Source organism: Vicia villosa, linkage group LG3 (genome assembly GCF_029867415.1).
Source record: "Vicia villosa cultivar HV-30 ecotype Madison, WI linkage group LG3, Vvil1.0, whole genome shotgun sequence".
In the NCBI taxonomy this organism is placed as follows: Eukaryota; Viridiplantae; Streptophyta; class Magnoliopsida; order Fabales; family Fabaceae; genus Vicia; species Vicia villosa.
Window position 1 is genome coordinate 178,480,984 of NC_081182.1, and position 24,410 is coordinate 178,505,393.

At 36.4% G+C, this 24,410-nt stretch overlaps 1 protein-coding gene across 1 annotated transcript; it reads right to left on the reverse strand.

Annotated features, from left to right (window-relative positions):
* Positions 1-1,619: 1,619 nt before the first annotated feature.
* Positions 1,620-2,336, reverse strand: LOC131659452 (uncharacterized). The gene has a single exon (XM_058928641.1). It carries the CDS (start codon positions 2,334-2,336, stop codon positions 1,620-1,622), a length of 717 nt encoding a protein of 238 aa, XP_058784624.1.
* Between the last annotated feature and the right edge of the window lie 22,074 nt (positions 2,337-24,410).

Below are 24,410 nucleotides of genomic sequence, written 5' to 3' on the forward strand. Positions count from 1 at the left end.
AGTTAAATCTACTTGGATTACTCCTAGGGTATGTCCTATTTTTCCTTCATAGTTTGACAGAACCATGTTATGAGGCTTTACGTCTGTATCAAGCATTCCTAATTTTTTCAGCATAAACTGAGGCATGAGATTCATTGCTGCTCTTCCGTCTACCAGTACTTTGTTCACATCCACCTGTTCAACTTTGACCCTAATATAGAGGGGCTTAAGGTGATTTTGCATACCTTGATGTGGCCGCTCGAACCGGGCGTTCTGCTCTTTGACGATGCCACTATTGAGAACATAGTAACACACAGGTTTGTGTTTTGCCATTTCTACTGCATCAACCTCATCATCTTCGTCAACCTCTGTTTCTTGGTTGTACTCGTGGGGTAATACTGAAACCACGTTGCAAGAATTCACGTGTAGAGACGAAACTCCATCAGAGTCGAAATCATCAGTAGGTATATCATCCTCTCTCCTCTGTTCTTCTTCAGCTTTATTATAATCCATCTTGCCCCCAGCAGGGAATAGCCTTCTTCCCAAAGGAGGTCTAGTTGAACGAATTTCGTTTGGGAAGGTCCTCGTGTTGCTGGATTCTCCCATTTCCATCGAAGTTGTCTCCCTTTCTGCCTTCTTCATCCTCTGGTGCCTTCTCCATTGGGACCTTGACATAGGGTTCTTACCCTTATAGTTCCCCAATCTAACGACTTCCCTTTCTGAGGCTTGAAACCTCTTTCTATAAGCCCAGGACATTCTGCCTCCATTATCGAAGTTCCTCCACTTGTCTTTCTTTGGTCCCACTTGAACCCATTTGTGCTCTGAGACCTCTGATGGTACTTTGAAGGTAACCCTTCTTGTTTTTGGATGTGGGCTATCGTGCCTTCTTGGGATTCCTCTGTTTTCGAAAATGTAGAGGTATGGATTGCCCCTGCGGGCATCCCAATTCTGATTGGAAGGAATTCTTTCGAAAGATTCAGACAACCTTCGATGGTAAACTGCCCCACATTTGGGGCATATTAAGCATTCAGTTTCGTCTTTGTGGCAGCGAACAAGATAACCTAATAGGCTTTCTCCAGGCTTGGGATACACTCCCAATAATTCACCTTCTTTCCTCTAGTTCCTATGTGTTTTAGCACATTGCCACCTTTCATAATTCTCTGCTACCCTCGGATTTACTTGTATACTGCACCCTGGGCATAACAGCATCTCGGAACTTTGTTTGTGACATTTCCAGAGGTATTCCTTCAGTGTTTCGTCAGGTTTGGAATGCTGAGAATGCACTCCTTCTTTCTTCAAACAACTTTCAACCTCTTCCATTTCTGGGGTTGAATGGTCCAGATTGACCTTTTTGGCGTCTAAATTAGCACTCTAGGTAATTGACATTTCTTCAAATTTCTTCCTTAGGCCTTCAGTAGCCATAGTTGTCTCTCCCGCAAGACTTTCAGTAGTCTTTGGCTCTACTGGAAATTCAGAAGTAACATCCTCCTTCAGGCCATCAGTAACCTGTTCTTCAACTTGGACATCTTCTCCTTCTTCTAAAATCCCTCTTGCTTCAACTTCGACCATGTCCAGCATATTGATTTCGACAGGCTCAGAGTAATTTGTATCAGCAATATCGAGGGGATTGGCGTCTATCTTCATCTGGTTTTTCCTTTGTCTGCAAATTTCAGACGCCCTTCCTTGATCGCATTCTGGATAAGATCTCTGAAAATGAAACATTGTGAGGTTTTGTGGCCCAAAAAATTGTCGTATTTACAGTAGCCTCTCTTCTTCCATTGCTCTAACGGAGGAATCTTAATATTAGGAGGCAAAACCATTTGGCCATCTTTCACAAGCAAATCAAATATTTCATCACATTTAGTTACATCGAACGTGTATGTTTTCTTAGGAAACTTATCATTCTTTTCAGTTTCAACAGGATTTTTCCCGTTCGATGGTGTGATCATCTTGCAGGTATAGGGGTCTGCTTCTTTTAATTCGGCTAGATCTACTTCGCAGTCTTCGAAACCATACTGGTCCTCGAAGGTTTCTGGTTCTCCTTCGTCTACTTCAACGTAGGTGACCCTTTCTTTCTTGTAACTTTTATTTGCTCTAACCTTTTCAGCTTTTAATCTTTCAACCTGACGAACTCTATCAGCCAATTGGGCCATATCTCGCAGATACTGAGTGTCTAATTTTTTCCTAATGGAATAATCTAGACCTCCAACGGCCATTTCAACTAACTCGTGTTCAGGTACCACTGTAAAATATCTAGCTTTTAGCAAACGAAACCTGTTTAGATAATCGTCTATAGGTTCAGTAAACTTCCTCTTACTGCTATCCAATTCTTTGAGACTTATCTTGGTTTGACCCATATAGAACTGTTCATGGAACAATCTTTCTAACTGAGACCAAGTGTCTATGGAATTTGGTGGTAATGTTGTGAACCATGTGAAAGCGTTCTTGGTCAAAGAACTGGGGAAATACTTCATCCTCAGATCTTCATTGTTCGCCAAATCTCCAGCCTCAGTCATATATCTGGCTGTGTTCTGTAGTAGATTCAGTAGTATCTCCTGAAAATTTAGTAAACTTAGGGACTTTGCGCCCCCTAGGCAATTCAGTTTGCAAAACATAATCTGATAGAGGAGAGGTATAATTTGGCCTTCGTAATCTTGTGTTCAGGCCGTTTTGTGTCATAATCCTCTCTATCATAGAAGTTAGATTCGTTTCTGTTATACCCCAAAATTTGCCCGCATCTTTTTTCAAGAAAACTTCAATCTAAAAATTAAGAGTTTCATATAATCCTGGATTTTCATATCCTAATTTATGAATACTTGGTTTTTAGAATTTTTCTTATACGGTATTTTGGCTCGCTGTTGAATTTATTCTTACACAAACGCCAAGTACTGTTTATTACTTCACACACGCTATTTATTTGATATTTATTTATAGATAAATAGTACTGACACAATTGGTACAGAGTTAAATCTTTTGCAGGCGCAGAGTCCGGGATTCAGACTATACTGGTAACAAGTAAATTATTACTAATTTTTGTTTCCCACTAACTTTTGTACTATATTCCATTATTTTCAAAATCTCTTTTCAAATCTCTTTTTTAAAAATCAAATCTTAACTTTATTCTACACATCTCTCTTTTTCCCAACACTATCATACACTTTCTTTCAAATCTTACTTCCACTCAAATTTTCCTTTTGTACGGAATCACTTCATTCCCCAACGTCTCTATCCTTCTTTTCATTCTATAAATACCTCTCATTTTTTCCATAAAATCTCACATCAAATTCTAAATCATTTCTCAAAATTCTACTTCATATCCATTCTCTCTTCCTCCCCGGCAAAATGGCGAAGCGGATGGAAACATGTTTTCTTATGGTCATCACCATTGCTACGGTGATCATGTCCTTCTTCTGTCTGCATAGTCCTGAAAAATGTGGACCTGCGATGGTTACACTCCCGATCATCTATTTTCTGTTGGTCATAGCATGGGTTATTAATCGTCATTCTCAAAGTTTGTCGTATCTCTTATTTTCTTAAATGTACCGTTTACTCGTCGTACCGTTCATTATAGTCTGTAATGTTTGTACTGTCAGTATTAAATGTTGTACTATTTGTCATATTGTTGCTTAATTATTAAGATAATATTTTGTGTGTTTTCTGCCAGTCAAATATTTATGTTTCTGTGCATTAAATGATTTTTAGGGTTATTATCGGTAATTTTGCTCGCGTACAGTAAATATTAATTATTTATTATGTCTGTGTTTTTTCACAAGTCATGTAAATAAACTTTCATCTTTCACATAAAACAAAAACAACAAAAAGAAAATTAACTTTGACTGTTGATTTTTCACTCTAGCTGTTACATGCCTAAATAGTCAGTTGACAGTCAAACTGCTGACAGTACAATTCTCCGTGTTTTGTACCATCAATCAAATCAAACTTTTGCATTTCAAAATTCCAAGATTTTTGTCCTAGAAGTCTTCTGAATATCACATGATTAGCAGAGACTCAGCACTGCACAAAAATCAGGTACGCTTAATTGTCTCCTACACAAACAGTCCCTGATTAGGGTTTATTGTTTTTTCAGGAGAAACAAGTTTTTGAGACCTCAAATGGATTTCATGGACCTCCATACATCTCAAAGTACCATCATACAAATTTTCAAACTTCAATTCACTCAGACGCACCGTCAGCAGCTCAAACAGTCAACAGACGACCCGTTTGACCAAAAAAGTCAACAGACAGTCAAAAATGAAATTTTTTGTCAACATCCATATTTTGTCAAAGGATTCATCATTTGATCATTGGATGATCATAATTCATCAAGGAAAGATCAAAAATCAACAAAACCCTAAGATTCAAAATTAGGGTTTTCTCCTAAAAAGTCAACTGAACTTTGACTGGTCATAACTCTCTCATCCTTCATCCAAAAAATTCAAACCAAAGCTCATTTTTAAGGAAATTCAATTATCTTTCAAATGCAATTGGTCCCATGGTCATTAGGTTCACCATTTGAAAAATATGAACCAAGACATTACAGGTCATTTTCAAAGTCAACAAAAAGACACTTTTTTCAAAAGGATACACAAGGAGCATCAAAAATCATTTTGACATGAGACCAAAGACATTGGTTAGAGGACTCTTTGAGGTTTCCAAAAAGTGCAAGATCTCCTTCATATGACAAAAATTGAGGGATTTACACCTTGTCGAAGTTGGCTAAATTTTGGGAAAATGCATAAAACCAACATTGCTCAAAAATGTATTTTTTCCAAATGGGGCCAAGTTTTCATAGTTTAAACATGTTTACTATGATACAATGGGCCTCCCACGACCAAGACAAAGCCCACATAATTTTTATTCATTTTTGGTTTAATTTTATCCCATTTAAAATTAAATTGAAAATGGAAAATGGAAGGATAATGATGTAGCTTTAATCTTAAGCTAAAGCCTCCAAAATTGACTCAATTCTGCAGCAAGAAGCAAGTACAGTAGGCCTAGGGCAAGAGGTGTGGAAAAATTAAGCCATGGTTGCTTAAAATTCAAGCTTGATATATTAAAGAAATCAAGAATTCAACAAAGTCATAAATGCTTCTTAGCTTAGTTTATAAGCACTTCAATGCTTATATAAAGGCTATATCACTTCAGCAAAAAAAGAGGACGAATTTAGAAGCTCCCATAGGCATATATCACTCTTGTAACAACTTGTAAAAATTCAAAGAAACTTGAAATTCGAATTTTAAGTTTAAGTCATTTTCAATACAAACTAAGCATTCAAACATCATCTCTGAACTTCATTGAACTTGTCCAAGTAAATTTAAAGTATCAAAACCTCACAAATCGAGCCCCACAAGCCACGGTTTGTTCAAACATAAATCAACTCGTATTTGATCATACACGCATGCTTAGCAAGATGTAGACATATATTTGAGTTTAGTTTGATGTGTTGATCATTTCTGGAAGTTTAATTAAGTTTTGGATGCTTGTATACGAGGTTACCATTTTTAGGGTTCTTAGATCCTATTTAGGGATTTTCGTTACAAGCAAAATTAGAAGAAACTAAGGCCATATTCGAATTCAGGAGAGAAAACCCAGTCAAAAGAGCATGTCGCGAAAAATTTATGTTATGGTTTAACCCTATTCGCTATTTTTGCAGGTTTAGAACACATCTATTATAGCGCTTTTCTCATAAAAACGCTGTTAAATATGCTGGCTGGAGGTTGAAGATGATGAGGTGTCCTCACCTCATTGGATAGAACGCGCGCGCCAGTATTTTTGAATCCTGGGTTCCCATGCGCGCTTTCCATCATCTTTCCATGTGCCCTCAATATCTGAGCCATCTGATCTCATTAACTCTCAATCCAACGCATCAAAACACTCTCCATAACATGGACCTCATTTAAATACCACACCTGATTATTTTATTTTCTATTTTCTATTTTCATTTTAATTTCTTTGCAAAATTAGTTTAAATAATTCTAAAAATCCAAAAAATACACAAAAAATATTTTTAGGCTTCTAAAATAATATTTTATTTTCTGATATAAAAATATTTTATTTTTCTTCATAATTTAAATATTTTGCATAATTAATTAGTTTATATTTATATATTTGCTTTTTAATTATTTCAACCAATCAAAAAATCATAAAAATTTTTGTTCTTTATATTAAATATAGTTTATATATTATAGGCTAATTTTTTACATATTTAGAATAATTTTCTCTTTAAGTTTTAATTATTTGTGTAATTATTTATATAATTATGTGTTAATTAACTTAATAAATTTCAAATCAATTTCAAAAATCCCAAAAAAATTAGTTTTGTTTTAAAATTAATTAACAAGCATTTTGAACATATTTTGAACTTAATTTTTAGGTTTGAAATTTATTTTCATCTTTTTCCTCATTTTAATTTAATTAATCATGCATTAATTATAATTAAAAACAATCATAAAAAACCAAAAACACTTCTTTTATTTTCTTGCAATTTAAATTCCTAGATAAATGTATAGGTTGTCAAATTCATGTAAATAGCGTAGTTTACATTTCCTGCACAATCGATGTAATAGCGTAGATTTACTTTCCGCATTTTACATTTCCGCATTTTAAATTCCAGCACATATAAACTGCGTGTATGCCAAAGATAAAATTGAATCGTTAGATCACTAACTTCAAAGATAAAATATTTGAATCCAAACACAATCACACTTGCACCTCTTAGGGTAATCCGTTTCTCATTCTTTTCAAAATCAAAATCAAATTCTATTATTTCAAACGCAAAATCGAACTTTTGTTTGTATCCGGTGAAAGGATAGATTTTTAAAGGAAATAGGATAAAGACCTTATAACTCAGGGTAGACCTCCTAATTTGCTTGCTCAAATCAAAACAAACAAATCTCTCATATATCATTGTTTTTTTTCAAAATAAAACTTTCAAAAAGACAATACTTTGTATATATCCAAACAAGGATCATTACGAAGTTAACGCTCTTTTTTCCAAAGCATCTTTTGAAAGATAAAAACACTTTGTATACATCCGCACAAGGATCATTACAAATTCAATTTACAAAGGTATTTGAAACCACATACGAGCATTTAAAAGCAATTGAAAACAAGTGAGCTAAGCAAATTAAAGAGCCCATGGATAACCATGGATACAAAGGGTGCTAACACCTTCCCTTTGTATAACCTACCCCCTTACCCAGAATTTCTTAAAGGTCTTTTTTCTGTTTCTTTTATAAACCTTTCCTTAATTGGATAAAATAAAAGGTCGGTGGCGACTCTCTGATTTTCAAAAATACAAAAGCAGAAACAAAAAAGAGTAAGTTCGCGTATCTCTCCACGAGAGGTATGGCAAAAAACCGAGCGCGCGACAGTTTCCATCTGATTATTTTGCCTAACCTTGTGGATTACTTCGTCAGCATTTTGGTTTTTGTTAACCACCACTACCCTTTCTGGTTGTTCCTCAGGGATGTCCTGTTAAACTACTTGTTGGTCTAATCTTGCCGTCAAGGGTTCTGTTTCAGGGGGTGGTCTTGGTGGTCGAACTTGGTCTATGGTGGGTTCATCATCCTGAATGACTATTTGGTTTGTCCTTCGACGCGTCAAAGTTTCAGGAGCGCCTAAAAAGTCTGCCATTCGACCCATATGCACTGACAATTGTCGACATGTCTCAGAGTTGTCTCGGTTGGTTTTATCAATGTTCTGTATTAAAGGAGAAAAAATAGCCCTCATTTCTCTGGCCAATAAACCTACCATATCTTGGTTACTAGCGTCCATTTGTTGTCGGAACGCTGCTTGAGTATTCGTTGTTAATGGGGGTATGACATTTTGGCCTTGAACATTTTGTCCCATATTATTCATACCAGAACCAGAGTTTTGGAATGGGGAAAACGTTGACATGTTGGGTGGTGGATATACAAGCATACTGCTACTTAATCCTGACATGTAAGAATATGGCATCCCGTAAGGTGGATCTCTCCATTGTCTCTGGTCTCTGGGGGTGTCCCCTGAGTACCAAGTTGTGGCATCTGATTCACTTGCGCATTCGACGGGGGATTTGTAGCAGCAGCAGACGTCGAATTATTTGCTTGGATCGTTCCTGTAGACCCAGGTATGGAACCAGTTATGGCCAATTAGTGCGTTGGCACAGACATGGCATGTGATTGAGCATTGGGATCTGTAGTGTTTGCTGTCTCCCTCTGTTAGTGTTGTTAACCATTCTCTTGGTGTATCTCCTCATAGGTATTGGTTGGTTATTATAGAAAGTTTTACAACTCCTAAGGTTCATACAACGTAGAAGGCAACGAAAACACTAAATTTACAAACTAATTGAAATGAAAACAATTAAAGATAACACTATGACACGGTCCCACTGGGCGTGCCAATTTGTTTACTAGTGATTTATGACAAACAACCGCTAGTCCTCCAAAGTGTTTAAATAGTCTGGTTACTCGCAAGATCGACTAGATTGATCCTAGGACATTGTCGAATAGCATTTTAGTGATTTGATTCATATTCAATAATCTCTATAGTTTGTAGAAAATATACAACTTGCTAATGTAAATTGCAATGAGTAAATAACTTTAAAACGAAATAGAGTAAATGTATAAACAAAGAACTTTTAAGTATAAATTTACATTGAACAACTAACATAAAGTATGAAAATATGATGTTTTTCACACATACATTGTTTCAGCAAAGACTCTTTTCTCTCGCGCCGGTACTTCGAGTGTATTTTGTGAATTTTTGTATATTGATTGGAACATGCCAAACTAAACAATAGTACTCCTATTTATACTACTTCGACCCTAACGGTCACTACATAGATGTCTGCCACGTTCGACGTTTCAAACGTCTTACTACCCTTCGGATGTCTCCACGCGTCTGGACGAAACCGTTTCATTTTGAATTTCAAATCTTCCAGCTCTGCCGTTTTGACTATACTAATGCCCACGTCGAAGGATACTTGTCAAATTGCTACCATTACTCTTGGTCACATAACATCTCCTCTAAAGAGAAAATCCTTAAATAGCTCCATGAGAACTATTTCTTCATCATAATCCAACAATCCAAGATATTACAAGCCTTTAATCGAAATCTTCAACTAACATAGGGTTGCTTTCTAGTTTTTCAACAGAACCTCCTTGATAGGGATAACAACATTAGATTCATCATCAGGACCTATGCCAGTAGTAGAGTGAGGCTTTTTTTCATCACTACTGGATTTTATATTCCTCAAATCACTAGTTTCCTTAGGAATGGACATAGACGAATAGGATTTTCTTACCTTTGAGGTTGCACCTGTCTTGATAGAAGATGTTTTGGTCCTCATCTTTGTTGGAACAACATAGGAATAGTGGCGAGAGGAACATCACTCATGATGGTCTTAAAGAAGTCAGTGCTATAGCTAGAGTTAGACCGTTTGACATCTTGATTTTTGGTTGAGAAGAACAAGCACGTCGAATAACTATTTCAGCGTTTTCTCTTACGAAGGAGATTTAGAAATGTAAATGGTAAAAGATGATATGAAATCATGTTGAGAGGGATTATATAATGAATGCAATGATTTTCCTAAATTAGTGTGCATCGTTGATTGGTTAACTTCTCTCATAACGATTTATTTTTGAAAGACGGTTGGAGAATTTTGACTATTGTTTCTTAATGACCTGGTGTTCATAATATGTTGTTAAGACATTCATTTTTACATTTTACTAATTTGACCTAGAAATTTGATTACATTTGCTTTTATTTGTTTCAGAAAATATCAAATTTTGAACCTCAAGATTTTGTCCATCTTCTTTGATTCCTTCATTCTCAATTGTACTCATGTGAATAAGCAGACAACAACCTCAGATGGGTTTTTAGTAGAGGTATGATAACGCGAAAATGTATTGCATTTTAGGCTTAATTTACATGGATTATTTCACCGTTTTATCGATTATATTACTTCACATTGGTATTTTGCTGTGTTTTCAGGTACTTATGATTAATCAAGCCAAAATGAAGTTGAATGATGAAATGGAGAGAAAATGTGCAAAAGGAACACACTTCAGCTGTCTAGCAGAAGTGTTTACTAAAATTATATGACAAAAGGTTGTGACATCCAGCACAGGCCCCTATCATGTCCGACACACATGGATAAGTTGTGCCCCTCGGCACAACCTTGTCACGACCGACACATGCAGTTTTATATCAGGCCAGACCATTGAAGCCCACGAACAAAAGGCGGAACAAGTTTATTTTGAAGAAGTCAACATACGACTTCTAGTGCTTCCAACAAAAGGCGGAACAAGTTTATTTTGAAGAAGTCACAACATTTGGCAGAACGTCTGTCAAAACTTATGACAGCAGAACTTGTCATGATAGTTGGTCAAGATGTTAAAACATCTTGTTTAACGTTCGTTAAGAACCATGTTTTAGCAAAATTAATATCAACCACAAAATCATGGATCTAACACTTTATTTTGTTACCTTTATTGATAATTGTTCCAAGAAACTATGGGTTTATTCCTTGAAGACGAAGGACCAAGTGTTGGAGAAGTTCAAATAATTCCATACTTTGGTAGAGAGACAAGTAGGGGAGAAGCTGAAATGCGTTCTTTCAGACAATGGTGGTGAGTTTTGTGGGCCATTTTATTCCTATTGCAAGCAACATGGTATTACACATGAGAAGACTCTTCCGGAAACACCTCAATTAAATGGTTTAGCAAAGAGGATAATCATACACTAATTAAGAGAGTAAGGTGTATGCTCTCTGAAGCTAAGTTGCCAAATGATTATTGGGGTGAGGCACTTTACACGGTGGTGCATGTGAAGGATAGAAAAAAACTTAGAAAGGGGGGTTTGAATAAGTGTGACTTTAAAAACTCTTAAGATAAAAACAATGAACACAATTATTTTTATCCTGGTTCGTTGTTAACGAAACTACTCCAGTCCCCCCCTTTAGAGTGATTTACCTCAACTGAGGATTTAATCCACTAATCAACCTGATTACAATGGTTTTCCACTTAGATACCCTCTAAGTCTTCTAGAGTATACTGATCACAACTTGATCACTCTAGGAAATCACCACTTAGAAACTTCTAAGTCTTCTAGAGTCTACTGATCTCACTGATCACTCTAGGAACCTTTTACAATCAATGTAAAATAAATGTTACAAGAGTTTGAATTGATTCTTATCAAGCTATAATTACATCTGTGATATTTCTCTTAAGTTCTAAGCTTAACACTCACTAAATATTACAAGAGTTTGTAAGGTTGAAGATGAAGCTCGTGAGCTTTGATTTCAACAGCGTTTCAGTATTTTTGCAAGAGTTCGTTTAATGCTTCTGATCAGAACTTCCATATTTATATGCGTTTGAGAAGATGACCGTTGGGTTGCATTTAATGCATTGCGTGAATAATACACTTTTGTCAACTACCTCGAGCCATGCTTTTGTTGCTTTTACTGAGTTTGCCGTTTGTAGCTTCTAACGTTCCTTTTGTCAGTCAGAGATTAGACTTAACAGCCTGTCATCTTGTACTTGCTTCTGATCTCAGATTTGTGAATACAATGTTTGAATAATCAGAGTCACAGCTTGGTGCAGAGCATCTTCTAGTCTTCTGACTTTGAAGTGCTTGAGCGTGATACCATAAGAACTTCAGTGCTTCTGCTTCTGACTTCATGTTCTTCTGATACTTCATAGACCATGTTCTGATTCTGCTTGACCATCTTCTAATGTCTTGTGAGAGCATGTTCTGATGTTGCAATCCTGAACCTTCTGAGTCAGTGCTTCTTAGCGTTGAATTGTGCATACTCTTTAAATATTTCCTGAAATGGAAAATACAAAGGATTAGAGTACCACATTGTCTTATACAAAATTCATATATATTGTTATCATCAAAACAAGAATATTGATCAGAACAAATCTTGTTCTAACAATCTCCCCCTTTTTGATGATGACAAAAACATATATAATTGATATGAATTTGTAATCAGAATATTAGATGATAAAAGACAATTACACAGTTATAGCATAAGCATATAATCAGAGTGTGTGAATATGTCTCCCCGTGACATTAACAATCTCCCCCTAAAATAAATACTAGAAGAATAAATAAATAAGAGACTTCCCTAAGTATTTTTCCATTTCAGTAGAGACTTTCACTTTGCCTAGAACTTCAGAATATTCAGAGCTTCTGCTTCTTGCTTCCTATCATACCCCAAAATTTGCCCGATCAGATCTACGCCTCTTAAACCCATCAAGATTCAAAATTAAGGGCCATAGGGTTTGACATTTCTATTGTCAAACTCGCTCTCTTATAAATCAGGTTGAGTTAAAACAAGGGCGTAATTAGCAAATGTTTAGGACCCAAACGTTGGGCCCAATTATTACAAGGGTTTATCATTTTTTGGGGTATTTTGGGTTTTTAGTAACATTTGTCTCGATTATTATTATCATTTTTATTTTATTTTATCATGACTAATTATTAATATTTAACATTATTAATTTTTGTTAATATTAGGATTTTCTAATTAGCTTTTATTAATATTATTATTATTATTAGGTAGAATTAGGATTAATTAGGTTTTTATTAGGTTTTATTAATTATTAGGATTATTAGTATAGTTAAGTATTATTATTATTATTAGGATTTTTTAGTTATTAAGTTAATTGGGCAATAGGCCCATCAGGTGTATAAAACCCTAATTAGGACTAATATAAAGGGAGGATTTATATTGTACATAGGGGGGACCGAAAAAGACTAATAGGGGTTTTCCATCAAACCATTGATACTCAGGTGGATATTCCACACACACAAAACCACCTGGGATCCTCCTTTCACGTGTAGCAACCTGCCTAAAAATTTAGCTTTTAGAGTCGCCACCTATTCTGAAGGGCGAATAGGAAACCCTACGCAGTTAAAAGATTCGGGGTAAGTTATTATAATCAGGTCGAGGGAAGGTGTTAGGCACCCTCAACCCTTTCCTATTGGCTTTATGTTAAGGCAAAGGTTTTATGGCTAAAATTTAGATTTAATAGCTAAGGAAATGAATAGGGGGAAAATTGAGATTTGAAAGTGAATTGAAATTGTGAGTGGGGAGACTCGCCTTGTTACCAAGTGCCTACGTACCTCCTTATGGAGGATCAGAGTCAACGTAGTTCGGGCACAGGGTTGTACGCCTTAGAATTGATTATAGAGGTGTTTGAAATTGTTTTGAAGGCTTTTTGAATGGCCTGTCGTAGTTTTGAAATGCGAAAGTTCGAAGGTATTTTGAGTTACCTTGTCGTAGTTTGAACATCGCAGTATTTGAAGGGATGAGTTTTGTAGTGTCGTGGTTTAGTGTGTTTTGAAGGTTTTGGGCGTACAACCCTGATTTGATATGTCACCGTTAGATGCGATGATCAATAGATTTGATCAGTATAGCTAACGGATTAATGGGGCATTGCTAGTTACTCAGATCGATAGATTCGATCGTCGCGGGCAGCAAATTAAATGTATTTTAATTTGATAATTGAATCTCATGTTTTATTCTTTTATCTCTCGTCTAATGCGACTAATAGCTTTAGTCGGGCCGAAGAGAGAATTATTCAAGAATTAATCGAATTAATATTTTTGCCAAATGACAATGGGATAGGGCAAACCCTAATACCAGAATAATCTCCTAAGTTTTTTTGTGATTTCTTTAATCAATTAAAATTAATTAAATTAATTAAGTCGAATAATCGACATAATCGAATAATCGAGCTGATCCTAAATAATTCTAAACCCTAATCATTAACCTAACCCTTATTTTATCCTAATCTTAATTGATAAATTATATCTTAATTTTAATTAAAATAAATTAATTCAATTAAACACTATTATTTAATATTTAATCTAAATATTAAAATAAATAAATAGTGTATAGAAGAAACCTGGCACCAATCGTGTACTGCTGTTCTTGGAGGTGCATGATGTGTCTTCATCCCTACACGCGTTGGATCTGAACATGGCATGATCCTGTGGCTAGGAAAGCGAGGGCGTATGGTAATCCCGAGGATTGTAGCACACTGAATCTGCAAAGCAAAATCAAGAAAATATATATGCAGGCGCAGGGAATCGAACTCGCTCCTCAATGCATAAAGCCTTTGGTCGCTCACTCCAACCGCTGCATCACGTTTCATTCACTGTTAGACAATTGATTCCAAATTAAAATAAAGAAAACTCAAATAACATTAAAAGAAAAACACAGCGTGAACACTGTTCACGTCCTTCTTCGTTTCCCTTTTTTACAGCCACAGTTCTTTTTCAGCGTAGCTATATCAACCAAGATCTCAATTTGAACATATACGAACTATAAATTAGATTCAGGGGCATGGGTTAACTCGGTTTGATCTTCTGAACAAGATTATGGCCTTAGTTTAATCCAATTTTGTCTAAATCAAAATAACCCAATTTAGAGCTTGGGGCCCTAACAATGGTGGATCTTTTAAATGACCACCGAAACCAAATTACATTTGCAGAAAGATTATAAACATCAATCTAAACACGATTACATAATCAAAATCAATTTATGTATCATGAATCAACGACAATGGAGTTAAGATAAAAATGCAAAAAACAATGGCTTGAAGGAGGCCAATCCAAGCGCTTCGGTTGAAAGCAATGGTGGTAATGGCTCCAGAAAACTCCTGTGAATCGATTGGGAACGTCTGTTTGGCTTGAATTGGTCAATATATCGTTCTCTACTTTTCTTTGGCCACACGATTTTTTTACGGTTTCTATATCATTCTTTCTTCTTCTTTTTCGCCGAATTTTTGCCTCTCCCCCTTTTTAGTTAGAAAAATCTTTCTTTATATTGGTCAAATTAGGGTATTTCTATACCTAATGGGCCTATTGCCCAACTAACCTAACAATTAAAAATAATTTTGATAATAATATTTACATTAATACTAATAATCCTAATATATAATTAATAAAAATAGTTAATAATAATATATACAAATTCTATAAGAATAATGTTTAAATAATATCAATAATAATATCATCTAATATTAATATTAATATTAATAATAAAATTAATAATATTAAATACTAATAGTTAGAAGTAATAAAAATTACTAATAATAATCCAAAATAAAAAAAAAACAAATGCAAATGTTAGTAAAAGAAAAATAATATTAACAAATGATGAAACCCTTGAAACACCTGTTAATCACACCCCATTTATTTCTCAGGATATTTTATAAGAGGGCGGGTTTGACAATAGGAATGTCAAACCCCATGACTCTTAATTTTGACCCTTGATGAATTAAAAGATATAGATCTGATCGGGCAAATTTTGGGGTATGACATCACGTTTTTGGCATATACAGTAATTTTAATGTCAATGCACCAAATTCTACTAACTCTCCATTCTCACTACTAACAGCAAAAAATAAAAAGAAGAAAGAAGACAAACTAATACCAAATTTGTGAAATAAACTGCACAACACAATTGGCATCACCTGCAATTTTCTTGTTTTGTTTTGTTCTGTTTGTGTTTGTTTTCAGATTCACAAGACCAAGCCAACAAGGTAACGACGCAATCATCATCATCATCACCGAAATCACAAAAAAACTTCAGACTTTTTCAAATCAGACCTTGTTCCGCTACCTCCTATAAACTCACGTTTTGCTCAATATTTTTCGGTTCCGATTGCAATGATTCGTGTAGCATAAACTTGTTTTAATTATATATTTGTACTCATATACGTGTGTATGTTGCTTCTGGATCGTTTGTTTGAAGTTTTAGTGCAAGAATGCTCATTCACCATTTTTAGGTTTTGGAGCTTTAAATTAGGATCCCCCATTCCAGGTTGAATTGGACGAAGATGGTGGTACTACTGCACTCAGAGAATGATTTCGGGTTGAATTATGGTCTTCTTCGCGATTTATCGAGCACGTTGGCTGGTTCGGATTCTTGCAGGGTATGGATGTTTCACGTTTTGCAGAAAAAAGTGAAGGAGGAAGAAGGACCATGGGGGGCGCGGCTTGTTGGTTTTGAAAAAAGTAAAGTTTGATTTCGTTTATATAATTTTCGATTTATTATAGAAGCAACTAATACACATGGCGCAGGTGGCTAGGCAGCGCAAGGTGAAACCCATGAGGACAGGGTTCGATCCCTGGTGTCTCACCATTTATTTTCTATGTTTTAATCTTCTGTCTGATCCAGTGCATTCCTTCCTTCGTACGCTCATAATGTACCTTCGTTCATCACCATCGGATTCAACACCCGCCCAGATCTAACGCCTGTCATCATGCAGATCTACCATAGGCACTCAAGAACATGCTGCACATGATCCTGGCCCAGGTTTTTCATATATTTTTATTTTCTATTTTTATTATTTAGGTTAAATATAAATTATGTTTAATTTATTTAATTTAATTTAGGATTTGAATAATATAATCAGGGTTAGAATTAGGGTTAGGATTTATAATTATTTAGAATCATCCCGATTATTCGATTACGTCGATTATTCGACTTAATTGATTTAATTTATTTATTCTTTAATTATAAATCATAAAGAACCCTAGATAGATCCGAATATTAGGGTTTGCCCAATCCCATTGCCCATTTGGCAAAAATATTAATTTAATTAATTCTTGAATAATTCTCTCCTCGACCCGACTAAAGCTATTGGTCGCATTAGACGAGAGATAAAAGAATAAAACATAAAAAATACTACAAATCTAAAATACATTTAATTTACTGCCCGCGACGATCGAATCTATCGATCTGAGTAACCAGCAATGCCCCATTAATCCGTTAGCTATACTGATCAAATCTATTGATCATCGCATCTAACAGTGACATATCAAATCAGGGTCGTACGCCCAAACAAACAGTCAAAACACACTAAACCACGACACTACGGATTTTCATCCTTTTCAATCAGGCAATTCAAAAAGCCTTTCAAATCACAACTTCTAAAACTACGATAGGCCATTCAAAAAGCCTTAAAACCATATCAAATTCAAATTCTAAGGCTTACAACCCTGTGCCCGAACTACGTTGACTCTGATTCTCCCTAAGGAGATACGTAGGCACTTGGATAACCAAGGCGAGTCCCCTCCCTAAAATCTCAATTTTCTCCTATTCAATTCCTTAGCTATTAACCTTAACCTTTAGCCATAAAACTTGACCCTTAGATTCAAAGCCAATAGGAAAGGGTTGAGGGTGCCTAACACCTTCCCTCGATCTGATTATAATAACTTACCCGAATCTCTTAACTTCGTAGGGTTTCCTATTCGCCCTTCAGAATAGGTGGCGACTCTAAATTTTAATTTTTAGGGCAGGTTGCTACAGTTGGCGACTCTGCTGGGGACAAATCATCAATGGTGAATTATTATGCTCTTGAGGCTTGGCAGGGTTTAGGTTTGGTAAACTTTTAGGTTTTTGGCGAACTTTTTTTAGGGTTTGGCTTATTCGCCATTTTTGGGGTTTATTTATTTTTATAAAAATTTAAATTTTAATCTTATTTATTTATTTATTTATTTATTTATATTTTCATCTATTTACGTCAGTTTAAATAAATATCTATTTATTTAAATATTTGCTGTTAATGCATTTTCTGAATCATGAGCAGCCGTATTTTAAGGTTAGTTTTTTTAATATTTAAATTAAATTAAATTTTATTTATTTGCAGCCTTAAATTACCGCAACGTTTTTCCAGTAATTTAAATATTTATTTAGTTGCTGTTTTACTGTATATTTGGGATATATAAATTGCTGTTAAGCCTAAGTGTGGGAATTATATTTAAGACCGGAGGGGAATTACATTGCCCACGAGTCTTATTATAATTCCACTCAGAGTGGGTTGAATATCCGGAAATGTCTGATACGAAGCTTGACTTTGTTGTGGGCTGGACTTGGTATTTAGCTGATCTCTCTGAGAACCTACCCCTAAAATTCGAACCTCATGGACCAATGAGTTGTTCTAAAATCCAAAGAGACAAAAAGTCTCGGCGGCTACGAACGATCCCATGAGACCTTCTAGAACATTCCCATGGGAAGGGTAGGCTCCCCAAGCCGTTACGTCGAACCTATGAACCTAGGGCTTACATGCTTATGTGCCTATTATATATGTGCGATTTATATACTGCGAATGCCTTGCATTTTAATTTTTGCAGGTATACCCACGCGTTCCCTGGCCTGCAGGGACTCTATTTCCAAGACCATATCCTTCCCACGAATGGCATCTACATTTATGCACGTTGATTGGCCTCCCGATGGCCATGAGACTTAGTGACTGTCTTGAACGGTCACTCCGCGCCTGCATCTACTCCCTAGTCTGTAGGGAGTTTTCCTTTTATATCTTTGTACTCTTACAACTATGTGTCCTTCCCACGAAGGACGTCTTCGTTTACGCACGTCGATTGGCCTCTCGATGGCCATGCGATCTAATGACTATCTTGAACGGTCACCCCGTGCTTACATATACGTATCCCCTAGCCTGTAGGGATTCTATTTCCAAAAAAATCACATCCCTCGTACGAAGGACATCTTCGTTTACGCACGTCAATTGGCCTCTTGATGACCATGCGATCTAGTGACTGTCTCGAACGGTCACTCTGTGCTTATTCCTGCGCACCCTCTAACTTGTAGGGTTTTGGGATTTCCATTTGTACATCTTTTATCTCTAGCCCGTAGGGCTTTCACTTCATCCGATATCGTCCTTAGATAAGTTGTGTTCCACACAGAGAACCTTCCCACCAAGGACAATTTCATTGGTACACGTTGATTGGCCTCTCGATGGCCATGAGACTTGGTGACTGTCTTGAACGGTCACCAGCCGCTACCTTCTGCATATTCCCTAATCTAAGGGATTTTCATTGGCGTGTCGTAACATCTATCTCGCAAGAATTTCAATAGGGTCTAATGTCGCCTCTAAGGCTATCCTTAGGATTACATGTCACCCGTCTGCATTGCATACAAGGAGTTATGATACGAGGAGTCTTTCGCATACGCATGCATTTGCATTTTCATGCAATCATACATTTACATTCGCATCTTCGCCCGCATCCACACTTATCGTGCTAGTCGATTTCCCGAGACTTGTAAAGAAAAATCCAAAGGATCATAAACTATGGAGAAAGGAGGATAAATCATCCAGAACGAACTTGGTCACACAAGGAGAAAAAGGATGTCTTTTACCATGCCAGCCGCATGTCCACGCCTTGTCGTAACAGGATTGCAAATACAACAGAGGTTATCATCGAGCAAGGATTAGTTCACCAAAGAAGTTCCCTCGTAGATACACTCAAGGGGTATCTAGTCATAAAGGGGTTTGTCTTAGAACATATCCAACTTACAAGGACGCTTTACGATAACCTGGGGGCAAGGATTAGTCCAACTGGGGCAATATCCTGAACAAAGAGGCATAACTACGATGGAGAAAAGGCGACGTGTGTTAACTCCCCACCAAGGGGCAAAAGGGGTCATAGATTTCCTTTATCAATCTACAAAATATGGAGGTTGCAAATGGTGATACTATCCTTAGGAAAAGCAAAAGAGGTTCAGTCAAAGGAAACTCATGAAGTTCCGATACGACGAAAACCCACCGCTAGCCAAATTTACTCCCGACAGGTTTGACGTGCCAAAGGAAAATTCGAGGTTACCCTTACTTCTATAAGTCCGAGAGCTAAAGAGCAAAACGATGTCGACGGATTTACAAAGGAGATTGTCCCTAGGATTAATAGGTTTTATCATGCTCAGAATTTCAACCCCTACGATCGCTAAAAGTTGCACCTTCAGATTAGCAATTCTAATGGGATGACCATGCAGGTTTTGGAGTCAATTAATTCACTCACTACTACGACTTTCCAGTCGCACACTTCTATTTTTAGGGTTATTAACAAACTTAAGGGAGAATGACGAATACAAATAACTAAGTCTCGCTAAACATATGCTTTCAAGGTAAGACCGAACCGACGATGTACAGGCATTGTTTCAATTCCCAAACAGTGGAGATATAAGGATGTTAATCCCTCGTCACCCCCTCGAGCCAGGAGTTGGAGTTTGTTTCTACTTTTCAAATAAACCTTGATTTTAACCAGGGGCAGGGTAGATTTCAATTAATTCAATGGTGTATTTTGGTTGTCAAGAGAATCAGTCGATCCAAGCAAGGATTCAAGCAAAGGTTCAAGCATAAGGATCAAGCAAAGGTTCAAGCACATCTTCCTCGTGTTCATCCAAGATTGAGGAAGCAATGGAGGTAACATTCACAACCTCTCCTTCCTCAATATATCATTCAAGATCGAGGAAGTATCAAAGTCGAGGCTTGCAAATCAACATGGCAGTCACAATATTCAAAATCCAAGGATTAAATCTCAAAAGGAGAATTCAGAAAAAGGAGGAAAGCGCGCGCTAAGTCAAAACAGAAGATTCCATAAAAGAAAACAAAAACGACTTAGGCAAAAATTGGGGCATCCCGATGGGTCAAATTCAAAGGAATTGGCCCATGCAAAAATAAGGGATAGAAAAAAAAATACAAAGGCGAAATACAAAGGATAATCTTGTGACTGCTAAACCATCAATGCTTCACATCAATGCTTGGATCTTTACAACATTTTTTTCAGTGCTTGGATCTCTACTAAGGCTTCTGCTCAACATCAAAACTGAAACGATTCTCTTGCAAACAAAGCACATTCATTGAATTAGGCGAATTTTAGGATCTGGAGAACATCAAGGAGAAAGGGGTGGGATAAATAAATTTTTGAGCCTTACATCCATTGTTTCTTAAAACATAAACCAGGCCAAGTTACAACATTCAAAAGTCCTAATTGAGGCAAGGTTAACTACGAAAGCATATTAAGCATGATTTTTGTTATACTGACTCCTGAAGTTTGTTAAAACTATTTCTAACCACCACGCTTCTTCAAGCATTCATTTCTAATCATCCAGTCCTAATTCATAACGGACTTCGATTTCAAAACTTGCATACGCATCGCATTGGAGTTACTTCTCAAAGGGTACAACATCATCTACGAATATACACTTAGCATCGAGGAGATCTCGAAATCGGTTAATCAAAGACGATCATTTCTAATAAAGACTCTGGAATGGGGAAACCACATCTAGGGGGTTCTCCTAAACAGGGGCGAAAATTCAAAGATCACAAGGGCATGCAATCAAACATCCTATTAACTAGGGGCATTCATCCTAAGGTTCAATCAATTCGGGTCACATCTCGAAGCAATCAGGGGCATGTCAAACATGGGACGAATTCAAATTCAAAAGGATAGAACAACATGGATAACCCTCCATATCCCGGAAATCAGGGGCACACCCTTCAATCTAAACTTCGAAGCACATGACAAGGTTATTTCTCGGGGCACTTCCTTCACATCTTGGAGATCATAAGCATCTTTTCCCACGAAAATATTGGGGTAATGGATATCAAATCCACAAGGCGCACAACATAAGGAAAAGGCGTTCTCGCACTCTACAACATCGAACAAATCTTTCTCCTAACTACGATCTTCAAAGTTCAAGAAAACGGGGATTGGGAGATCGCGCTAGCATCCAACAACCTTACAACATTAGCGAATTGTATACGCTTTGGTTATTAATAACCTATCATTAGAGCATCATGCAAATACATATAAATCATGCATTACATGCATGGGTCGATACATTACACCACACCTTTTCAGGTAGTCTTCTTTAAGACAGATCGTACGATCCTTTCTAGGAACCTCTTCAGGTAGTCTTCTTCAAGATGTTCTCTTTCTAAGAACCTTTCTAGGTAGTCTTCTCTAAGACAATCATCGTCATTTCCAAGAACCTTTTTAGGTAGTCTTCTCTAAGACAAATCGCACGATCCTTTCTAGGAATCTTCTCAGGTGGTCTTCTTTAAAACAAATTGTCATCCTTTTCAGGAACCTATTCAGGTAGTCTTCTTTTAGACATTCTAAGAACCTTTCTAGGTAATCTTTTTTAAGACATCTTTCATCCTTTTCAAGTATTCTTCTCTAAGACAAATCGCACGATCCTTTCTAGGAATCTTCTCAGGTGGTCTTCTTTAAGACAAATTGTCATCCTTTTCAGGAACCTATTCAGGTAGTCTTCTTTAAGACATTCTGAGAACCTCTCTAGGTAGTCTTTTTTAGACATCTTCCAGCCTTTCCAGGTGGTCTTCTTTAAGACAAAACTTCTATCCATTCTAAAAACCTTTTTAGGTAGTCTTTTTAAGACAAATTTTCATATCCATTCCAGAAACCTTTTCAGGTAGTCTTATAGAAGACATTACTTCGTTCCACTCGCCACATCAATCAAAACATCCAAGTCATCATAAATCATTGTCATGCATTAATCATGTCACTTCACTCCAGCATCAAACCACGCATATCATCTGGGGCATTCACACACTACATATCACAGAGGTCCAATTTTCATTAGCAATCCAAATCATTTCAAAGTCCAGTTCTTGTCCTGGCAAATCATTACAAAGTCCAGTTCTCGTCCTGGCAAATCCTTACAAAGTCCAGTTCTCGTCCTGGAAAATCCTTACAAAGTCCAGTTCTTGTCCTGGCAAATCCTTGCAAAGCCCAGTTCTCATCCGGGAAAACCATAAAATCCAATTCTCATTTGGTAGTCAGTTCCCGTCTGACTGTTACATTAAATCCAATTCTCGTTTGGTAGTCAGTTCCTGTCTGACTGTTACATTAAATCCAATTCTCGCTTGGTAGTCAGTTCCCGTCTGACTGTTACATTAAATCCAATTCTCGTTTGGTAGTCAGTTCCCGTCTGACTGTTACATTAAGTCCAATTCTTGTTTGGTAGTCAGTTCCCGTCTGACTGTTACATTAAATCCAATTCTCGTTTGGTAGTCAGTTCCTGTCTGACTGTTACATTAAATCCAGTTCCCGTCTGGTAGTCATTTCCCGTCTGACTGTTACATCATAATCCAGTTCCCGTCTGGTAATCAGTTCCCGGCTGCCTATTACGTCAAAATCCAAATCCTATTTCAGATCCTATTCCAATCCCATTTCAAATCCTATTCCAATCCTATTTCAATTTCAATTTCAATCCAAATCATGACTTATTGCGTTAGTCCCTGAGCAGCAATAAGTTATGTCTTATCACGTTAGTCCCTTGGTAGTGATATGGCACCGAGTTCTTTGGTACGTTAGTCCCTTGGCAGTAACCAAAACTCAATCCTATTTCAATTTCAATTTCAATCCAAATCGTGACCTATTGCGTTACGTCTTATCACGCTAGTCCCTTGGCAGTGATATGGCACCGAGTTCTTTGGTACGTTAGTCCCTTGGCAGTAACCAAAACTCAATCCTATTTCAATTTCAATTTCAATTTCAATTCAAAATCATCACTTATTGCGTTAGTCCCCGAGCAGCAATAAGTTATGTCTTATCACGTTAGTCCCTTGGCAGTGATATAGAGTTACGTCTCTTTACAAATAGGGATTTATTTTCCCTGTTTCTCAAAACAAGTTCTTCGAACGGGTTTGTCACGTTAGTCCTTTGACAGTGATCTTCTTTCAAATCTTCTCACTGATTAGTATCACGTTAGTCCCTCGGCAGTGATCTTCTTCAAAATTTCAAACAAGGTTTTGTTTTTCTTTTTCAAACTTACTAACATACTTCAACTAACAATCATGCATCATTCAACTAACATACCTCATTCATACATAATGCATATACATACATCGCTCTCATTTATTTTGAGAAGCTCGCTGCATCATACATCGCATGCATCATGACATTGCATAAAATTCAGGTTGCCTTTTTAGGTCGTACTATAATTAAAACAAGAGGTTCCTTTTGAAAGCATTTGCTTCACATCCTGAGAAATGGTATTTACCTTGGGTGGCATCTGTAAGCCCATCTCCCACAGAACTTCTTCCCGACAAAAGCAAATTTCAGGGCATTTTCAGTGTTCAATCATCTTCTACCTTCAGATCACGATAGGCAGACGTGCCTATCCGACTCTTCAGGTTTAAGAAGATTGAACAGGGGCAGCTGTCATACCCCAAAATTTGCCCGATCAGATCTACGCCTCTTAAACCCATCAAGATTCAAAATTAAGGGCCATAGGGTTTGACATTTCCATTGTCAAACTCGCTCTCTTATAAATCAGGTTGAGTTAAAACAAGGGCGTAATTAGCAAATGTTTAGGACCCAAACGTTGGGCCCAATTATTACAAGGGTTTATCATTTTTTGGGGTATTTTGGGTTTTTAGTAACATTTGTCTAGATATTATTATCATTTTTATTTTATTTTATCATGACTAATTATTAATATTTAACATTATTAATTTTTGTTAATATTAGGATTTTCTAATTAGCTTTTATTAATATTATTATTATTAGGTAGAACTAGGATTAATTAGGTTTTTATTAGGTTTTATTAATTATTAGGATTATTAGTATAGTTAAGTATTATTATTATTATTAGGATTTTTTTC